At 44.2% G+C, this 17,178-nt stretch overlaps 1 protein-coding gene across 2 annotated transcripts in view; it reads left to right on the top strand.

Moving 5' to 3' along the window:
• The window catches only part of LOC137524946 (neurabin-2-like), a 141,688-nt gene extending 137,363 nt beyond the window's left edge, over window positions 1–4,325 (top strand). For both annotated transcript variants that reach the window (XM_068245482.1, XM_068245481.1), the window contains 2 exons: window positions 128–316; window positions 4,082–4,325. In XM_068245482.1, coding sequence (XP_068101583.1) covers window positions 128–316; window positions 4,082–4,246 — 354 coding nt within the window. In that variant the 3' untranslated portion in view covers window positions 4,247–4,325. The remainder of the gene's footprint in view (window positions 1–127; window positions 317–4,081) is intronic.
• The last annotated feature ends 12,853 nt before the right edge of the window (window positions 4,326–17,178 follow it).

Raw genomic sequence — 17,178 nt, 5'->3', positions numbered from 1 at the left:
CAAAATGTCTCCTCAGGACCTCACTCAGTGCTCTTTAGCTACTAGTATAAAATAAAATCACATGCATATGTTAAATAGCAGAGCACGGATTCCCATATAGCTGAATGAGAAAGCTCTTCTGTTGCAGGCGCTCGATGATGATGTCACCACAAGCGGGAAGCAGAATCAGTGGCTCAGCCGGCCAGTGTGTGACTGGAGCGCCCAGCAGGTGTGTCACTGGCTGATGGGGATGAACATGGAGCAATACATCACCGAGTTCACTGCAAAGAACATTGACGGGCAGCAGCTAATGCTGCTGGACAGCGACCGGCTGAAGGTAAGGCCAAGCGTGTGCTGTGTAGAATAGAGTATGTACAAGCGCTTCTACTCTTCTGCCAGAATAAAGTGCTGTGTTGTAGCCGGAGATCCTAATCCAAAATGGGCAGTACAGATAATGGATTAGATCTCCGCGCTTCCTGCACTGGGAAACCTGCAGTCACCCTAGTGCTCCAACACACAACAGGTGTCCAAACCCCACAGTTAAGGTGTATACCAGATTAGTGTTCCACTATAGATGCAATATTTATTTCAATCAATCATAAAAACTCCAAAGAAGTCAATACTCACATTGTGGGTCCTGAACCACTGGGACCCACACAAATCAAATCGCATAAAATCACAACCAGTGCAATCAGTGAAATCAGAACAGAGTAGTGCCCACTCTCCAATCGGTTTCTGCGTTTTTATGGTTGATTGAATTAAATATTGCATCTATATTTGAACACTAATCTGCATATTCCTTAATTGTGGGGTTTGGTCACCTGTTGTGTATGTTGGAGCACTAGGGTGACTGCAGGTTTCTCAGTGCTGGGAGTGGCAAGATATTGGCCTCAATTCACTAAGGTTATCTCCTGTCTTTAATAACGTTTGTTGAGTTATCACCATGGTGATGAGGCATGTAGTATTCCAGAAACATTTTACCTCAGACAAATCTAAAGTTAACTCTTCTGTCTTTAAGTTAAGGAGAGATCTCTAAAGATAACTCTCCTTAAAATAACTCCAGAATTCTAAATTTAAAAGGATACTGTAGGGGGGTCAGAGGAAAATGAGTTGAACTTACCCGGGGCTTCTAACGGTCCCCCGCAGACATCCTGTGTTAGCGCAGCTACTCCCCAATGTTCCGGCCCCGCCTCCGGTTCACTTCTGGAATTTCAGACTTTAAAGTCTGAAAACCACTGCGCCTGCGTTGCCGTGTCCTCGATCCCGCTGATGTCATCAAGAGCGCACAGCACAGGCCCAGTATGGTCTGTGTCTGCGCAGTATACTCCTGGTGACATCAGCGGGAGCGAGGACACGGGCGTGCAGGCGCAGTGGTTTTCTGACTTTAAAGTCAGAAATTCCAGAAGTGAACTGGAGGCGGGGCCGGAGCATCGGTGAGTGGCTGCGCCAACACAGGATGTCTGCGGGGGACCATTAGAAGCCCCGGGTAAGTTCAGCTCATTTTCCCCCGACCCCCCCCTACAGTATCCCTTTAAAGACAGGCTGTTAATTAACTGCATGCGAAAAGAACTACAGAGGAGGTAACTGAAGGACTGAAGGGATAAGATAACTCACTGTGAAAACTTATCTCTACACCTTAAAGCAGTAGGATTAGCCATACTATGCCAGGGAAAAAAACATACATATATAGGTAGATAAATACTTGATCTACTTAACACATGTATTGTGCTGTCCACGTTTTGATTTCAGTGAATGTTATATAGTAAATGAAGATAATTCTGTTCCTGGTGGGGACCATGTCTTTTGCCACAGTTTAGGCTAAATCCTGATGTCATATCTGCCCTTTACTTTTTTTTCTTTTCTCCTCCAATCCCTGAATCACTTTAGCCTTGCTTGTAAACGCAAGTAAGCAGGGGATCGTGTTTAGCAGCTAGCAGGGAAATGGAAGAGGAGCAATATATTATAGATAAAAAGATCCCCCAGCATGCAACTGTTTGGCACTGACTAATAAAGGGCCAGTGCTCCTTAAGTATGTGATAACTCCAAATCATAACAGCAGAAAAAGTTTTGAATGCAGGATCAGCATCTTTATCACTTAATACACTCAGACCAGTTGCTGTTGAAATTAGATTTTTATGGTGACGATACCGCTTTAATAAGGCAAGATCGATGTGTGGAGGTAAGTTTTCTCTTGCCTTATTATCTCCAGCATGATCTTAGTGAATTGAGGCCATTATCTATCCTGTCTTGTGTACAGGCTAGCTTTCACTGCAAATATATATCTGCCCAAGGAGAAAATATGGAGGCTGCCATTGCAGAGAAGTTGCTTTCCTGACTAGAATACACAGTAGCTATTTTACTTGCTAGTAAAATTATGCGTTTGAGAGTCCGAATATTTGTTACAGGTAAGGGATTTCGAAAGCGTGAAAAATATTTGTATGTTGCTTTTCTCCTGTCAGTCTTACTAATCCAACGATGCCTGTGCGTTTAAAGAGAGCCCACAGTGGGTTCAAAAAATGAAATGAGAAAAAGTAGGCTACCCGATCCGTGGGGCTGAGTGGATTAGGTAGCTGCAAAAAACGCTGCTCCCATGGCTCTCTCCTCTCTGTTTACCTCCGAGTTAGCGACAAATCTTGTTGCTAAACTCTGGGAGGCTATAGCGCGGTGGTGGAGGGGCAGAGAGCGGCGGTTGGGGGGACACACAGCCATGTCATTAGGCAGAGAACATGCATCTGTGTCCCACCTCAGGTTCTCTTTAAGGTTAGGCATCGGGAAGCGTGTTTTCAGGTTTGGGGAATTGGAGGGGGAAGGTTCTGTGTAAGAAGTAGGATTAGGTTGAGCAGTAGTAAAGTATCAATAACAACAATAGTAAAATATTAATGAATGTTACAAACACAGCCCAGTAGCAGAATATCGGTAAATGTTACTGATATTCTACCATAGTCTTATTTCATGAAATTGCATAAGGTTGGTGGAGAGGAAGTACAAGGAACAAGTAATGGCAACTTGTCAGGGAGTGTAAAGCCGTGTGGGCATGCTAGAAAGCTCTCTTGAGTGGCACAAATGGACAGGTGCTTAACTCGCACTCTTACCCCACCTGGCATTGTGACTCCTCCTCTTGCACTTGTTCCCCAGACAGACAAATCATCCCTAGTAACACATTCCAAACCTATGAAACCATGTGAAACAAGAGCACTAGTCTTATAAGAGGAAATGTATAGAACAAAGGAGTATGGTGTTATCGATTCCAGAAGGCCATTTTTGTTAATACTATCAGTTTTACTTCAACACTGCACACATCCAAAAACTAATTCAGTAAACTGATCAGTTTTTATTGGGCATCAGTTTTTCATACATGGCATTCTGGAAAAATTATGGCTCATTTGGCAGAACGAATCGTCAGTCTCCCATCGGTAATCACGATCCATGTACAGCACTGCGATCTAAGGCAGCACTGTACTGGGGACAGCCGTGTCACTTGGCTGTCCCCTGTGGAGGCACAGGAGCAATCGGCTCTCATAGGCTAATGCCTATGACAGCCGATCGCGGTGATTGGCTGGTGGGGGAGGAGGGGAAAAAAAGGAAATTTAATAAAAAAATAAATAAATATATAAACAAACAAACAAACATGCCGGAAGGGAACGGAGCCCACCAACAGAAAGCTCAGAAAGGGAGGTGGGGATCACCTGTGTGCTGACTTGTACGGCTCTGCAGCAAGCACTTAAAGCTGCAGAGCCCTAATAAGTAAAAAAAAAAAAAAAGCCCGGTCACTGGGGAGGATGTAAACCTTTGGTCCTGAAGTGGTTAACTGACTTCTAATAAAACCTGCAACAAGTCAAAAAAATTATTCCCTTAACAATAAAAAATCCATATGTATGCTAGGCAGATTGTGAATAGATTTCTTGCTGAAACCTGCCTGGAATTGGTAGCGGTATTTGGGCAGGCCACAGATCTCTCTCATCCGGCTCTCTCGCACCTTTAGATCATTTGGGCTTGTAGAGCTCGGCTTTCAGCTCGCATAAACCTTTTCAGCTATACGGTTATATATACACTTCAGTTCTCCTGCAGTGTAACTTGATGTCATTCCTCTTTTGCTTTGCAGGCTTTGGGGGTCTCGAGCCAGACCGACAGATCCACCATCAAGAAGAAAATTAAAGAGATCAAAAAAGCACAAGAGAAACTGGAAAAACAAAAGGAAAAGTACTCCAAAAAAGACGTACCAAGAAAAAGCGGCAAGGTGGTCGCCACTGTGGAATCGAGCTGCTGAAAAGCGCAATCCTCCTCGGCCTGCGTGTTGTATATGTATATAGGTGTACAATTAAAATGAAATGATGAGAAATCTTTAACATATTTAGATTATTTCCTAACTCCTGCTAGAATCTAAAGCGTACGTCGCCCAAGAAGCATCATTTTTATTTAGCATTTTTATTAAGAAAATAGTTACTATATTTGTACTGATTTCTTGAAGTGTAATTTTTAGTGCATAAGGTTGTGGATATTTTAAAAATGATTCCCCTCCCCTTCCCAATGACCGCTTAATGATACAGCACAAGGAGGAAAAGGGGGCGTGTCGCTGCTTTGTAAGGAAAGACCACGTTATATTGTTTTCTGTTCTCAGCACTGGTTATTATTAAATATGGGGGGGGGGGTTCCCCCACCAACAAATAAAGTCCCCGTTAAGCAGTATAATGGCCATAACGTAAAGCGTTTCCTGGGATTAGTCAGTGTGTCTCCTTCAGCTGGAAACACAACAGCTTTTTCTAGTGTCAGTTTCTAAGGTCCCAGCCCCTCCTCCTGAAACATTCCTAAAATCTGGGGCACAGCCCCTCCTCCTGCAACATTCCTGGAATCTAGTCACAGCCCCTCCTCCTGCAACATTCCTGGAATCTGGTCACAGCCCCTCCTCCTGGAACATCCCTAGCTGAGTCACTGCAGACTGGTCCTGTACTCCTAACCCTGTCCTCAAGGCCCGCCAACAGTGCATGTTTTGTGGAAATCCACAGAGGTAGTTAATTAGTGCCTCTGCAGAGCTGATTAACTCACCTGTGTATGTGTGTGGTTTCCTGCAAAACATGCACTGTTGGTGGGACTTAAAGACAAGGTTGGGGAACTCTGCTGTACTGGGATGTCTTTATCACTGCCACCTGATGGCCAGAAGCAGAGGTTTCTTTGGCCATCTTTGAACAGGATCACAGATTTGGGAATACATCTGGGCTTTGTACAATAGTATGAGGGCATCTGGGGAGCTGTAAGTGCTGGCACTGCCATAGTGGACAGGTGAGCAGAAGCATTTTTTCTTTCAAATTTGCTTTGCTCCCCTTAAATTTTTTTTTGATGTGAGATCCACTTTAATGTTATGTTTGTGCCACAAACCATTTTGCTGTATGATGTAGAGCTGCTAACCAATTACCGTAAACGACGTGAACTTTACTATCAGGTAAGTGACCAAGATGGCCTGTTAATACAGTCCGATGAAGGAAATTATTTATGTGTGTGGTGGAGAGATTTTGTATAACACTGTGTGAGTCTGTGGAAGAACGGTGGGTGATCGGTGTGTCAGTAATGATGTAATCTCCTCCAGAGAGACTGAGCTCAGCTTCCATGAACTGCTAGCTTTCTTGTCTATGCACTTGCTAAATCCTACTGGGAATCTCCATTGTGATACTGGACAGCATTATTTAATCCTGTATTGGGAAATGATGGTACTAATGAGGTAGGATAATCTGTGGTACGCTGCTCCTAGCACTATACAGTCTTGTCATTTTTCATGTTGATTTTGGTCCCTGTTGGTTTATGATTCTTGGTATAAGAACTTTCACAGACCAGTGTTCTGACACTAAGGCTATTTTCACAGTGGGACGTTGCGTTTTGATGTGACATTAATCGCAATGCAAACTAACAACGCAACGTCCCAAAAATGTCACAACGCAATTATATGCCCTGTTATCGTTGTATACAGGCAATGAAAAGTATGCCTCCAGGTCATTACTGAGCATGTGCAAACAGTCCGCAGTTAATAACGTGTATAACGCACAGCATGCAGCACTTTCTAATAATGCTTCACGTTACACACAAACGCAACGTGTGCACTGTGAATGTTGCACAGACTTAGTATTGCTGTGCGTTAGTCCATGTTAAAACTTTTTCTAACGTGCGACTTTAACCTCACACTGTGAAAGAGGCCTATTTTTTTTTTTTTTTGTGCTTCCTTGGCTCCCGCCTTTCGGCAGGGGCCCTGAATGCTAGGGCTTAAAGCCGCATACCCGGGAAAAATGACAGTGCCATTATAACACTGCCACAAAACCGGGCATGCGGCGCCCTCTGGGTCCTTCTCTGTGAAAGAGGCCTATACCTCGGCCACACTGCACACAATAGAAAGTGTTTCTTTTACATTTCAGCAGTTGCCTTTTTAGTTCAGCTAAGTGGCCTCTGAAAACAGCAGCAGGTTCTTCCCCATAACACTTTCCAGAGATTGCTTACCATTCTGCCCTAAAATCTGACCACAGTGCGATTCATGTAGCAGGAAAAAAAAATCCACCAGTAAAGGGAACTATGTATATTCTACATATAATTGGCTGAGTGTAGGGATGGTTAGTTAGATGCAAATGATGCAGAATTATGTAGCCTGAAAATAAACCAATCAAATTTCACCAAGGCAATAAGTCAATTTTGTAGCAGCATACATTTGAATAATCCTGTCTGCTCTGAATTAATTGCATCTTGTTGGCTGTCCTTTAAGCTCTGTACATGCCGCCCGAATCAAATGATATCCTGCTGATCTTTTTTTTTTTTTTAATTTGCCCCAACTAAGGAGGTAAACTACATTGAATTTCGTCCATGTCGACCAACCAGTCCTGGCATATCTGTTTGGATGATTGATAATAGTTTATAACACATGTTGGCAAACCACTAATAAATCCCATTCAGGTTCAGAGTAAAAGATCTGGGGGTGCTGAGAGAGTAAACATTTCCCAGTACAGCTGCCTCACCTTGGTCTTACAAAAATTACTGTCTCTATAACACAGGATGGCCAAGTAAAATATAGATGGGAATGAATCACAAGGAACTAAAGCTTTCTCCGCCTGTCTCTGTGTGTTAGAATAGGCAATTTGTAGATCATTCGTAGTCAGAAGATCCTAGATGTGATCTTAGTTCCAGATGATGGTAATGGTGTAGCACTGGAGAGTGCTAGTATTACAGCTAGTGAAGCAATTATGCATCGTTATTCTCAGTCAGAGCTTGGGAAAATTGATTTGTCTTAAGGTAGAAGTGCTGAGCAGGTAGAAGCATGGGTTGAAGTTAAGTGCTACTAAAGTTTAGGTCATACAGTAGGTTTTAGTGATGGTTTCTAGGGTTAGGCTAAGGTGAAAGGCCAGGGTTAGGATATCCAGAAAATGGTTAGGTACAAGTATCTTGTTTAATGGTATTGGGGGGTGGGGGTACAGGTAGAGTAGGGATACAGTAATTACATTTCAGTTTCTTGTTGGAAAAAAAAACTTAAGGCAAGGTATGATACAGGCAGGTTAGGCTTCTACAATTTCTTGCACCATGGAACTGTGTCGTGGGTGAAATGCAGGCCTGTTTCCAGAGACAACTTGGCTGTAAGGTACAGAAATAGGACATTCTATGAACAATCCACTTATAAGGACTTTACAATGTCTTTAGCACAGTATATAATTATGCATTCAATTGCACCACAGAAGAGGATGGTGCTATATAAAATAAAGCATTGAACTCTATTGTACATAAGTCTTGTTGCTTTAGAACCTAATGGTGTGTACACACTTCAAAGATTAATGAAAGTTCTTAAACCAATTTTACCACCTTCCATGAAGTATAAGAGCCGTACTCTACACAGTCTATTCTATTGAGCTGAACTCCCTAGCAGAGAAAAAAAAAATCTTTGCAAAATGCTGTACACATTCAAAAGATCAATATCTGCGAAAGATCTGTTCCTGCAAAATGCATTCATAGTCTATGATATCTGCAGATCCTCATACACACCTTGTTTAACCTCCTGGGCGATAATCCCGAGCTGAGCTCGGGGTATATCGCGCAGGAGGATTTTTCAAGCCCTGGTGGGCCGATTTGCATATTTTTTTTGTTGTTACACGCAGCTAGCACTTTGCTAGCTGCGTGTAACTTCCGCTCAACGCCGATCTGCCGCTACCGGCTGTGCCGCGCAGCCCCCCCCCCCCCCGACCCCTTGCGCAGCCTGGCCAATGAGTGCCAGGCAGCGCTGAGGGGTGGATTGGAACTTCCTCTGACGTCGGTGACGTCATCCTGCCCCATCGCCATGGCGATCGGGGAAGCCCAGCAGGAAATCCCGTTCTGAACGGGATTTCCTGCTTACTCTGATCGCCGAAAGGCGATCGGAGTGGGTGGGGGGATGCCGCTGCGCAGCAGCTATCATGTAGCGAGCACAGGGCTTGCTACATGATTTAAAATTGTATCGCCCAGAGGGTTAACAGACATTCATCTGCAGATCAGATCCACCAGGATGGATCCTCAGATGATTGTCAGATATGCAGATGAATGTCTGTTAAACAAGGTGTGTATGAGGATCTGCAGATATCAGACTATGAATGCATTTTGCAGGAACGGATCTTTTGAATGTGTGCAGCATCTTACAAAGATTTTTATCTGATGAGGAGTTCAGCTCAATAGAATAGACTGTAGAGCAGAGGTGCCCACACTTTTTGGCTTGCGAGTTACTTTAAAGAAGTAGCAAGTCAAAATGATCATGATATGTACAATTTTAGGAGGACACTTGTATATACAGAATGGAAAATGTAGTGGGGTCGGGATCTACCATGAGGTCCTTTGCGATCTACCGGTAGATTGTGATCTACCTAATGGGCATCCCTGGTGTAGAATAAGTTCTCAAACTACATGGAAGATGGTAAAAATTAGTCTTAAGATTTTTCGTTAATATTTCAAGTGTGTACACACCATTACAGTGTTTCTAATGAGATTGTAAAAGGATGGTTAATGACATGCAAATCATTCCACACTCATACAAGATTATGTAAATGTATGCAGCCTGAATACAGGCCAATTGATGGCCACTGTGCTGGGATTTGATTCGTGTATTTTCAAGCTGCATAAATTTGCATAATCCTGTATGATTTCAGAATTATTTGCATCTCATTGGCCAGCCCTAAAATTGTATTACCTGGTGCATCAAACCACTCAAGGTGGGTACACACATCCGATAATAAAATCTTTGGAAAATGAAAGATCAGACCAATTTTACCCCCTTCCATGTAGTATGAAAGCCATACTCTACACAGTCTATTCTATGGAGCTGAACTCCCCATCAGACAGAAATCTTTGCAGGATGCTGCACACATTCAAAAGATCCGTTCTTGCAAAATGCATTCATAGTCTATATCATCTGCAGATCTCATACACACTTTGTTTAACGGATATTCATCTGCAGATCAGATCCACCAGGATGGATTGATTGATCTGTAGATGAATATCCGTTAAACAAGGTGTGTATGAGATCTGCAGATGATATAGACTATGAATGCATTTTGCAGGAACTGATCTGTTGCATGTGTATATCTTTGTGCGCAGCATCTTGTATGGATTTTTATCTGATGGGGTGTTCAGCTCACAAGAATAGACTGTGCCCTCATACTACATGGAATGGGGTAAAATTGATCTGTGATCTTTCATTCTTAAGACTTATCTGATGTGTGTGTAACCACCTTTAGACCAGGATCACATAGCAGAATCGCATGCGGTTTCCACTATGTGCTATAGGGAAATCACGTGTTTCTGCTAAGTGTGACCCTGGCTTCAGAATAGATTTGCTTAATGAGACATTTGTCATTCCAGGAGATGTACAGAAGCCATGCCGGCAAATCTACAGATTCAGTGCAAATGATGTGCAACTTAAAAGTGGGTCTTGCAGAGGCACGTCCCGGCTGCATGAATTTGCATTAATTTTATATTCCATTGGCGCACATGAAATATGAATGATCATGAGGCAGGGGTCACACGTCAGGCTGTGAGAAAAAAACTTTTTTCTGCAAATTAATCTTCAGCATTGGTTAAGAGCAGCTGCCAGCAATAGAGAATCGCACAAAAGCTGCACTGCCAGTATTCTCCTTCCCCCTCCTCCCCCTGCAGTGGGAAAATGCATTTTGCTCCCAGCGCGCTGCGATTGTGCATTGATAAGCATTATGTGTGTTTTTGTAGATCGGGAAAACAGATGCAATTTTGGAAAGTGTGACCTGTCTCAAAATACATTTGTCAGACAGATTGTCAAGTATGGCAGAAATGTCTCAAGCCTCATCTACACGGTACAATTTTCCATCAGATAGATTGATCTAATAAGAAATTCTATCGTGTGTAAACGCCTATATTGTTTCAGATCAATTTTGCTTTAATTACCCCAAATCTATTGTAAAATCTAATGCAAGTTGATTGAAAACTAATAAATCCGATCTTACAGAAAATTATACCGTGTAGTTGAGGCTTAAATTGCTTTAAATGTGCCCATTAAAGCCCCATCTACACCATACAATTTTGTGTGCGATTCAATCCAACATGTCCGATCAGTTAATGAACTACCGTAGGTTTCATTCAGATTACTCAGACTGCATTGTATGGAAACTGAAGGGGCCTACTCAATCCTGATTATTGATGGGTCCTTAATGTTGTGGTCAAATGGCAAGGTGGATTGCACAAGGTTAGAACCACAAAAATATACAAAAGGTCAAGAGCATTGAAGAATCCAATCTTATTTTTTTTTTTCGATTGAAAATTCTGTTTGCTAAAAATCACATCCTTAATGGGCAGTCACTTTCTTTACCAAGTGATTGTTCACTAACCACTACATGAGTTCTCTGTACAAAGCACTGATGTGATGAAGATGTCATATGAGACTAACCCTGCTATGGGCGTAGCTTGTTTTTGACAGCTGCAAAGTTTAATTTTGTAGATGTTTTATGTACAGTTTGTATCCTTTTATTTTTCCATGTGAGCAGGATTATGGACTGTACCATTATGACCGCATTAAGTACTAAATATACCACTGAATTGTGCCAGCTGTTTATACACCTTGAGAACAGCCATCTTGTGTGCCTAAGCTTCTCTCATTCAGTGAAGAGGGCTAGTCACAGGATGGCTTCTCAGGTACTGGATAGCAGCACAGTCCCATGATGCAGTACGTCTGTACCGTGTAAGGATGGATATCGATGCTGTTTCTGCATCCCTAGCACATCACACAAATCAAACTGTACTTTGTAAAATCATGTTTATGTTCATTGTGGACCAGCTACTTTTGTTTTCTTCATTCCACTAAATGTAGATCTTGGAAACATAGGAACATTTTTGTAAAAAGACAAAACAAAGTTTTATATAATAAAACTCACCATTTTCTGAGGTTTCAGTGTCTGATTTTATCCCTTGATCCCAGTGTCATTTTTATAAATGTAGAAGTTTTATATGTACTGGTATAATGTTATTGCATTGATTTTCTGACATGTATAGAATGCAAAAGGGCTTGTAAGGAGTTTGTTTTTTTTGTATTGCAACCCCCAAATACCATCCTGAAGCATAAATCAAGTTGTCTATGGCCTAGGTTCTTAACATGTGGTACACATACCCCAGGGGTGATTCTGGGGGGTACTTGGGCTTGCTATGCTTAACCAAGAATAACAAATTGCGTTTAAGAAGATGATAAATCTTATTTAAATAACACAAAATTGGTGTTTTAGCTTAATGTTTCTCAACATTTTATTGGGACGCACCAAATACTCCCTAGCATAGTAAACATTATCACAAATACCCCTTGACAAATATATATTAAATTGTAGTACATAATTGGTTATAAACAATTTCCAAGCATTTACTATCGCTTTTAACTGGTAAAATACTAATTTGGTGTTTTAAATAAGATTTATCATGTTCTAAAAATCTACATTTGTTGTTCCACAGCCCTGTTAAATATTAGACTAAGGAGTCAATCAAGGAGTTGGGGCAATTTTGGTTACCCGGAGTCGTGGTTTCATAAACTGAGGAGTCTGAGTTGGAAGATTTTTGTACTGACTCCACAGCCCTGAGGAGTGCTGAAATGTGAAAATGGCTCTGACCCATAATGAGAACAGAACCTGTAGTGATCAAATGGTTAACACACTGTATACAGGGGGACACTTTACACGAAGGGTACATTGCAATATCAAACACAGTTACTGCCATACACCCAATCAGCCTGCATTACCTGATGTATAGCCACCTTTACACTCCGTATTCAATTTTAACATTTTCAGTTTGGAATAGATTTCTTTAAAGGGATACTGTAGGGGGTCGGGGGAAAATGAGCTGAACTTACCCGGGGCTTCTAATGGTCCCCCGCAGACATCCTGTGCCCGCGCAGCCACTCACCGATGCTCCGGCCCCGCCTCCAGTTCACTTCTGGAATTTCTGACTTTAAAGATAGAAAACCACTGCGCCTGCGTTGCCGTGTCCTCGATCCCGCTGATGTCATCAAGAGCGCACAGCGCAGGCCCAGTATGATCTGTGTCTGCGCAGTACACTCCTGGTGACTTCAGCGGGAGCGAGGACACGGCAACGCAGGCGCAGTGGTTTTCTGACTTTAAAGTCAGAAATTCCAGAAGTGAACCGGAGGCGGGGCCAGAGCATTGGGGAGTGGCTGCGCCAACACAGGATGTCTGCGGGGGACCATTAGAAGCCCCGGGTAAGTTTAGCTCATTTTCCCCCGACCCCCTTACAGTATCCCTTTAAGGTTTACCTTGCTTCAATGCACCTTCTTACACATCCAGACTTCTGCTTCCTGCTCTCACCATGGCACACGCTGTAATGGTGCCAAGCTCCTCTCAACTGGGGTGAGGGCACCAATTCTTGCATTTTAGGTAGGTCATGCTGTGCGCACATGTGGCTTGGGGAGTGTGACTCCGCCCCAGCCTGATCTCCCATTATGGCAGAGAAGGTAGCCGCCCCTCCACCAAATGATAGGCTGCAGCACGGAGAGGAGGGATGTGTATGGCCATACATAACACACTGCCCACGTGACAGCCATGGCCACGCAAAGCACCATGTGGTATGGTGTTAGTACATATTGTGAACCATGCCTTAATGGACTCCCGAAGTGAGAGGAATATGGAGGCTGCCATATTTAAACAGTTGCCTGGCAGTCCTGTAGATCTTTCTAGCATCAGTAGTGTCAGAATCGCACACACCTGAAACAAGCATGCAGCAAATCCAGTCTCCTTCAGTTACAACACTGATCAGCAGGATAGCCAGGCACTCCATTGTTTAAAATGAAAAATGTCAGCCTCCATATCCCTATCACTTCGTGTACTGTAAATCAGGCCTTTTACAGCATCCAGGGGCATAACAATAGACCAGGGGCTAAAGGGACCTGTTCCTTCTCCTCCTCCTCCTCCTCCTCTGTTTTTCAGAGTAAGTGCAGGGAGTGTTGCTGTAACTACCTGTAAATGCTGTGTTAGGTCTTCTCTTCCTCTATGCATGGGAAGTCCTCTTCCTCCCAGCAGCCACTTCCTGCCCTCCACCACCTGTGATGTGATCGGGACCTGAGGAGAGGGCAGCAAATGCCTGCCAGGAAGAAGAAGACTTCCCATGTGATCAGGTAAATAGGTCTACATAGCTCTGCTGCGCTTACTCTGCTATAAGCGGTGTGAGGGAGTTGGACACAAGGATGCAGATCACTCTGATTATTTGGTCTGCGGTGAAGGAACATCGTTATACCCAACAGTGTCTAAGCATAGAAGCACTAAATTGTAATGAGATTAACAAATGTAAAGCCTAAAGGCCCATACACACGTCTGATTTTAGCAAACGACGGGTCGTTTGAATGTCCCGTCATTCACCCGCCAAATCGGGCGTGTGTACAAACTGTCTTTCGCGTGATAAAACTGAGTTTGAGTGATCCGCCCGGCGGATTGCTCAAACTCAGTCCTATCACGCGAACGACAGTCTGTACACACGCCCAATTTGGTGGGTGAACGACGGGACATTAAAACAACCCGTCATTCGCTAAAATCAGACGTGTGTATGGGCGTTTGATACACACCATACAATTTCCCATCAGATAGATGGGTAGAATATATAATTTCCTACAGGTCCAATCTGATTTATGATTGTTTTTCTGATCGATTTGCATAGAAGTGATTAGAAAAAAAAAACCCAATTGGATCCGTCGGAAATTATCAACTCATCTATCTGATGAGAAATTGTATGTTGTGTACCAGGCATAACGCAATTAAGGCCAGAAACCCACTAGGAGCGATTTTCTGAGCGATTTGCAAATTCTTGCAATGTAATGCTATGGGTGTGATCCCACTTGAGCGATGTGATTTTATAAAATTCCACATAGGATTGCATTAGCAAGAGCTTTTTAGAAATCGCTCTTAGCCTAAAGCCCAGTACACACAATCATTCTGTGTTGATTGTTATGGTGCCTGACTAATGATGCAATCTGTTTTGTCCAATCTTACCAAATCCATGTAGTAGGACAAACCGAGTGAATATACTTTGGATATTTTAGGTAGTCTCATTATGGAGAAGTTGTAAGATTGGATAAAAAATAAAATAATTTCAGGCACCTTAAAACCCTGACAATATTCAATAAGAACATGTTTTCCTACTCTTTATATGCCATATGGTTATCATATTTGCATGTGTGCATAAGTATTATTCATTTAGAAATGATAGGTTCCCAAAAGTACAGTTTTTGGCTTTGTGAGCTGACTTTGCATTTTATTAATAACTGGTTTTATTCATTATGTAGTGAAGGCAGATATGCTTTGACTTTCTGTATGTAAATAGAGCTGGTTCTCCAGTTAGAGAATGTGTCACATTCCTCACTTGATACATTTAAGTAAACACAAGATAACATTGTCTAAAGTTCGGCTGCATCCACATTTCACTGCACTGAACTTTCAAGCTGTGTGTGTAACCCTTTGAATGCTGGTCTAGTAAAAAAAAAAAAATGCTCGGTTAATAATACACTTTAAAGCGGAATATAACCCTGCATTTCAACTTTGCTCTAAAACATTATTTACAGTATATTATATTCAACCAGCATTTTTTTTTTACTAGACCAGCATTGGAAGGGTTACACAGAGCTTTAAAGTTCCTGGAGATTTCTGCAGAGCATCCGAAGCTGACAGATACATTTTGTTTACATAAGACAGCTGTGCCCAACCTACGGCCCGCGGGCCATTTGTGGCCCGCGAGGCCAGTTTCTGCGGCCCGCGCGGCGGTGTCCTGCAGAGGGGGAGGCTGGGGGAGACTGAGGAGGCTACCCGCGGAGGGGTAGAGGATCGGGTGGTATTGCGTAGTAAAGTATCGGCGTAGTCCCGCGCATACACGCTGGAATTCAGCCCCGGGTAGCGCTGGGATAGTTAGAAAGCCTCGCTCATTGGTTAGTGCAGAAACCTTCCTCCAATAGGAATTAGGCTGATTCCTATTGCAGGAAGGTTCCTGCACTAACCAATGAGCGAGGCTTTCTAACTATCCCAGCGCTACCCGGGGCTGAATACCAGCACATTCTCAAGTATGCGCGGGACTACGCCGATACTTTACTACGCAATACCACCAGATCCTCTCCTCCTCCGGGCAGCCTCCTCAGCCCCACACAGACAGGGCAGCCCACTCAGCCCCACACAGACAGGGCAGCCTCCTCAGCCCCAGACAGACAGGGCAGCCCCCTCAGCCCCAGACAGACAGGGCAGCCCCCTCAGCCCCAGACAGACAGGGCAGCCCCCTCAGCCCCAGACAGACAGGGCAGCCCCCTCAGCCCCAGACAGACAGGGCAGCCTCCTCAGCCCCAGACAGACAGGGCAGCCCACTCAGCCCCACACAGACAGGGCAGCCTCCTCAGCCCCACACAGACAGGGCAGCCCCCTCAGCCCCACACAGACAGGGCAGCCCCCTCAGCCCCACACAGACAGGGCAGCCTCCTCAGCCCCACACAGACAGGGCAGCCCACTCAGCCCCACACAGACAGGGCAGCCTCCTCAGCCCCACACAGACAGGGCAGCCTCCTCAGCCCCACACAGACAGGGCAGCCCACTCAGCCCCACACAGAGCAGACAGCCCACTCAGCCCCACACAGACAGGGCAGCCCACTCAGCCCCACACAGACAGGGCAGCCTCCTCAGCCCCACACAGACAGGGCAGCCCCCTCAGCCCCACACAGACAGGGCAGCCTCCTCAGCCCCACACAGACAGGGCAGCCTCCTCAGCCCCACACAGACAGGGCAGCCTCCTCAGCCCCACACAGACAGGGCAGCCTCCTCAGCCCCACACAGACAGGGCAGCCTCCTCAGCCCCACACAGACAGGGCAGCCCACTCAGCCCCACACAGACAGGGCAGCCTCCTCAGCCCCACACAGACAGGACAGCCTCCTCAGCCCCACACAGACAGGGCAGCCCACTCAGCCCCACACAGACAGGGCAGCCCACTCAGCCCCACACAGAGCAGACAGCCCCCTCAGCCCCACACAGAGTGGGCAGCCCCACACAGAAACTGGCTCACGTTCTCGCATCACAGATGATCATCTTCATTCTGTATTAAGAATAAATGTTACTAATTTGGAGCCAAATATCCAGAAATTGGTTTCTGAAAAACAGCCGCAAACTTCTCATTAAGAAAATGTGCATTAAATGGTGAGTATAACAATTCTTATATTGTCGTTTTCTTTCCATTTCCAACACCATGTTAACTGTTACTAGAAAAACGTTTAAAGTTTTACATCGAAAATTTGTATGCATGTGTTCCGGCCCTCGAGATTTTTCTTGATTTCAAGTTCGGCCCTCGGGCCAAAAAAGGTTGGGCACCACTGACATAAGACAAGACAAATAACATTTATATCGCGCTTTTCTCCTGGCGGACTCAAAGCGCCAGAGCTGCAGCCACTAGGACGCGCTCTATAGGCAGTAGCAGTGTTAGGGAGACTTGCCAAAGGTCTCCTACTGAATAGGTGCTGGCTTACTGAACAGGCAGAGCCGAGATTCGAACCCTGGTCTCCTGCGTCAGAGGCAGAGCCCTTAACCATTAAACCATCCAGCCACCGCTGTATTTAAGTGTTGAATGTGACTCATCTCTCTGACTGAGAAGGAGTTGGAGGACTGCCAAAGAGTGTGTAACATTTCTCAATAGATACATTTAACTAAATAGTTATGGAGAAGAGAAAAGAA

This window comes from Hyperolius riggenbachi, chromosome 7 (genome assembly GCF_040937935.1).
Source record: "Hyperolius riggenbachi isolate aHypRig1 chromosome 7, aHypRig1.pri, whole genome shotgun sequence".
Classification (NCBI taxonomy): Eukaryota; Metazoa; Chordata; class Amphibia; order Anura; family Hyperoliidae; genus Hyperolius; species Hyperolius riggenbachi.
This window is presented reverse-complemented; position numbering and strand designations above follow the sequence as displayed.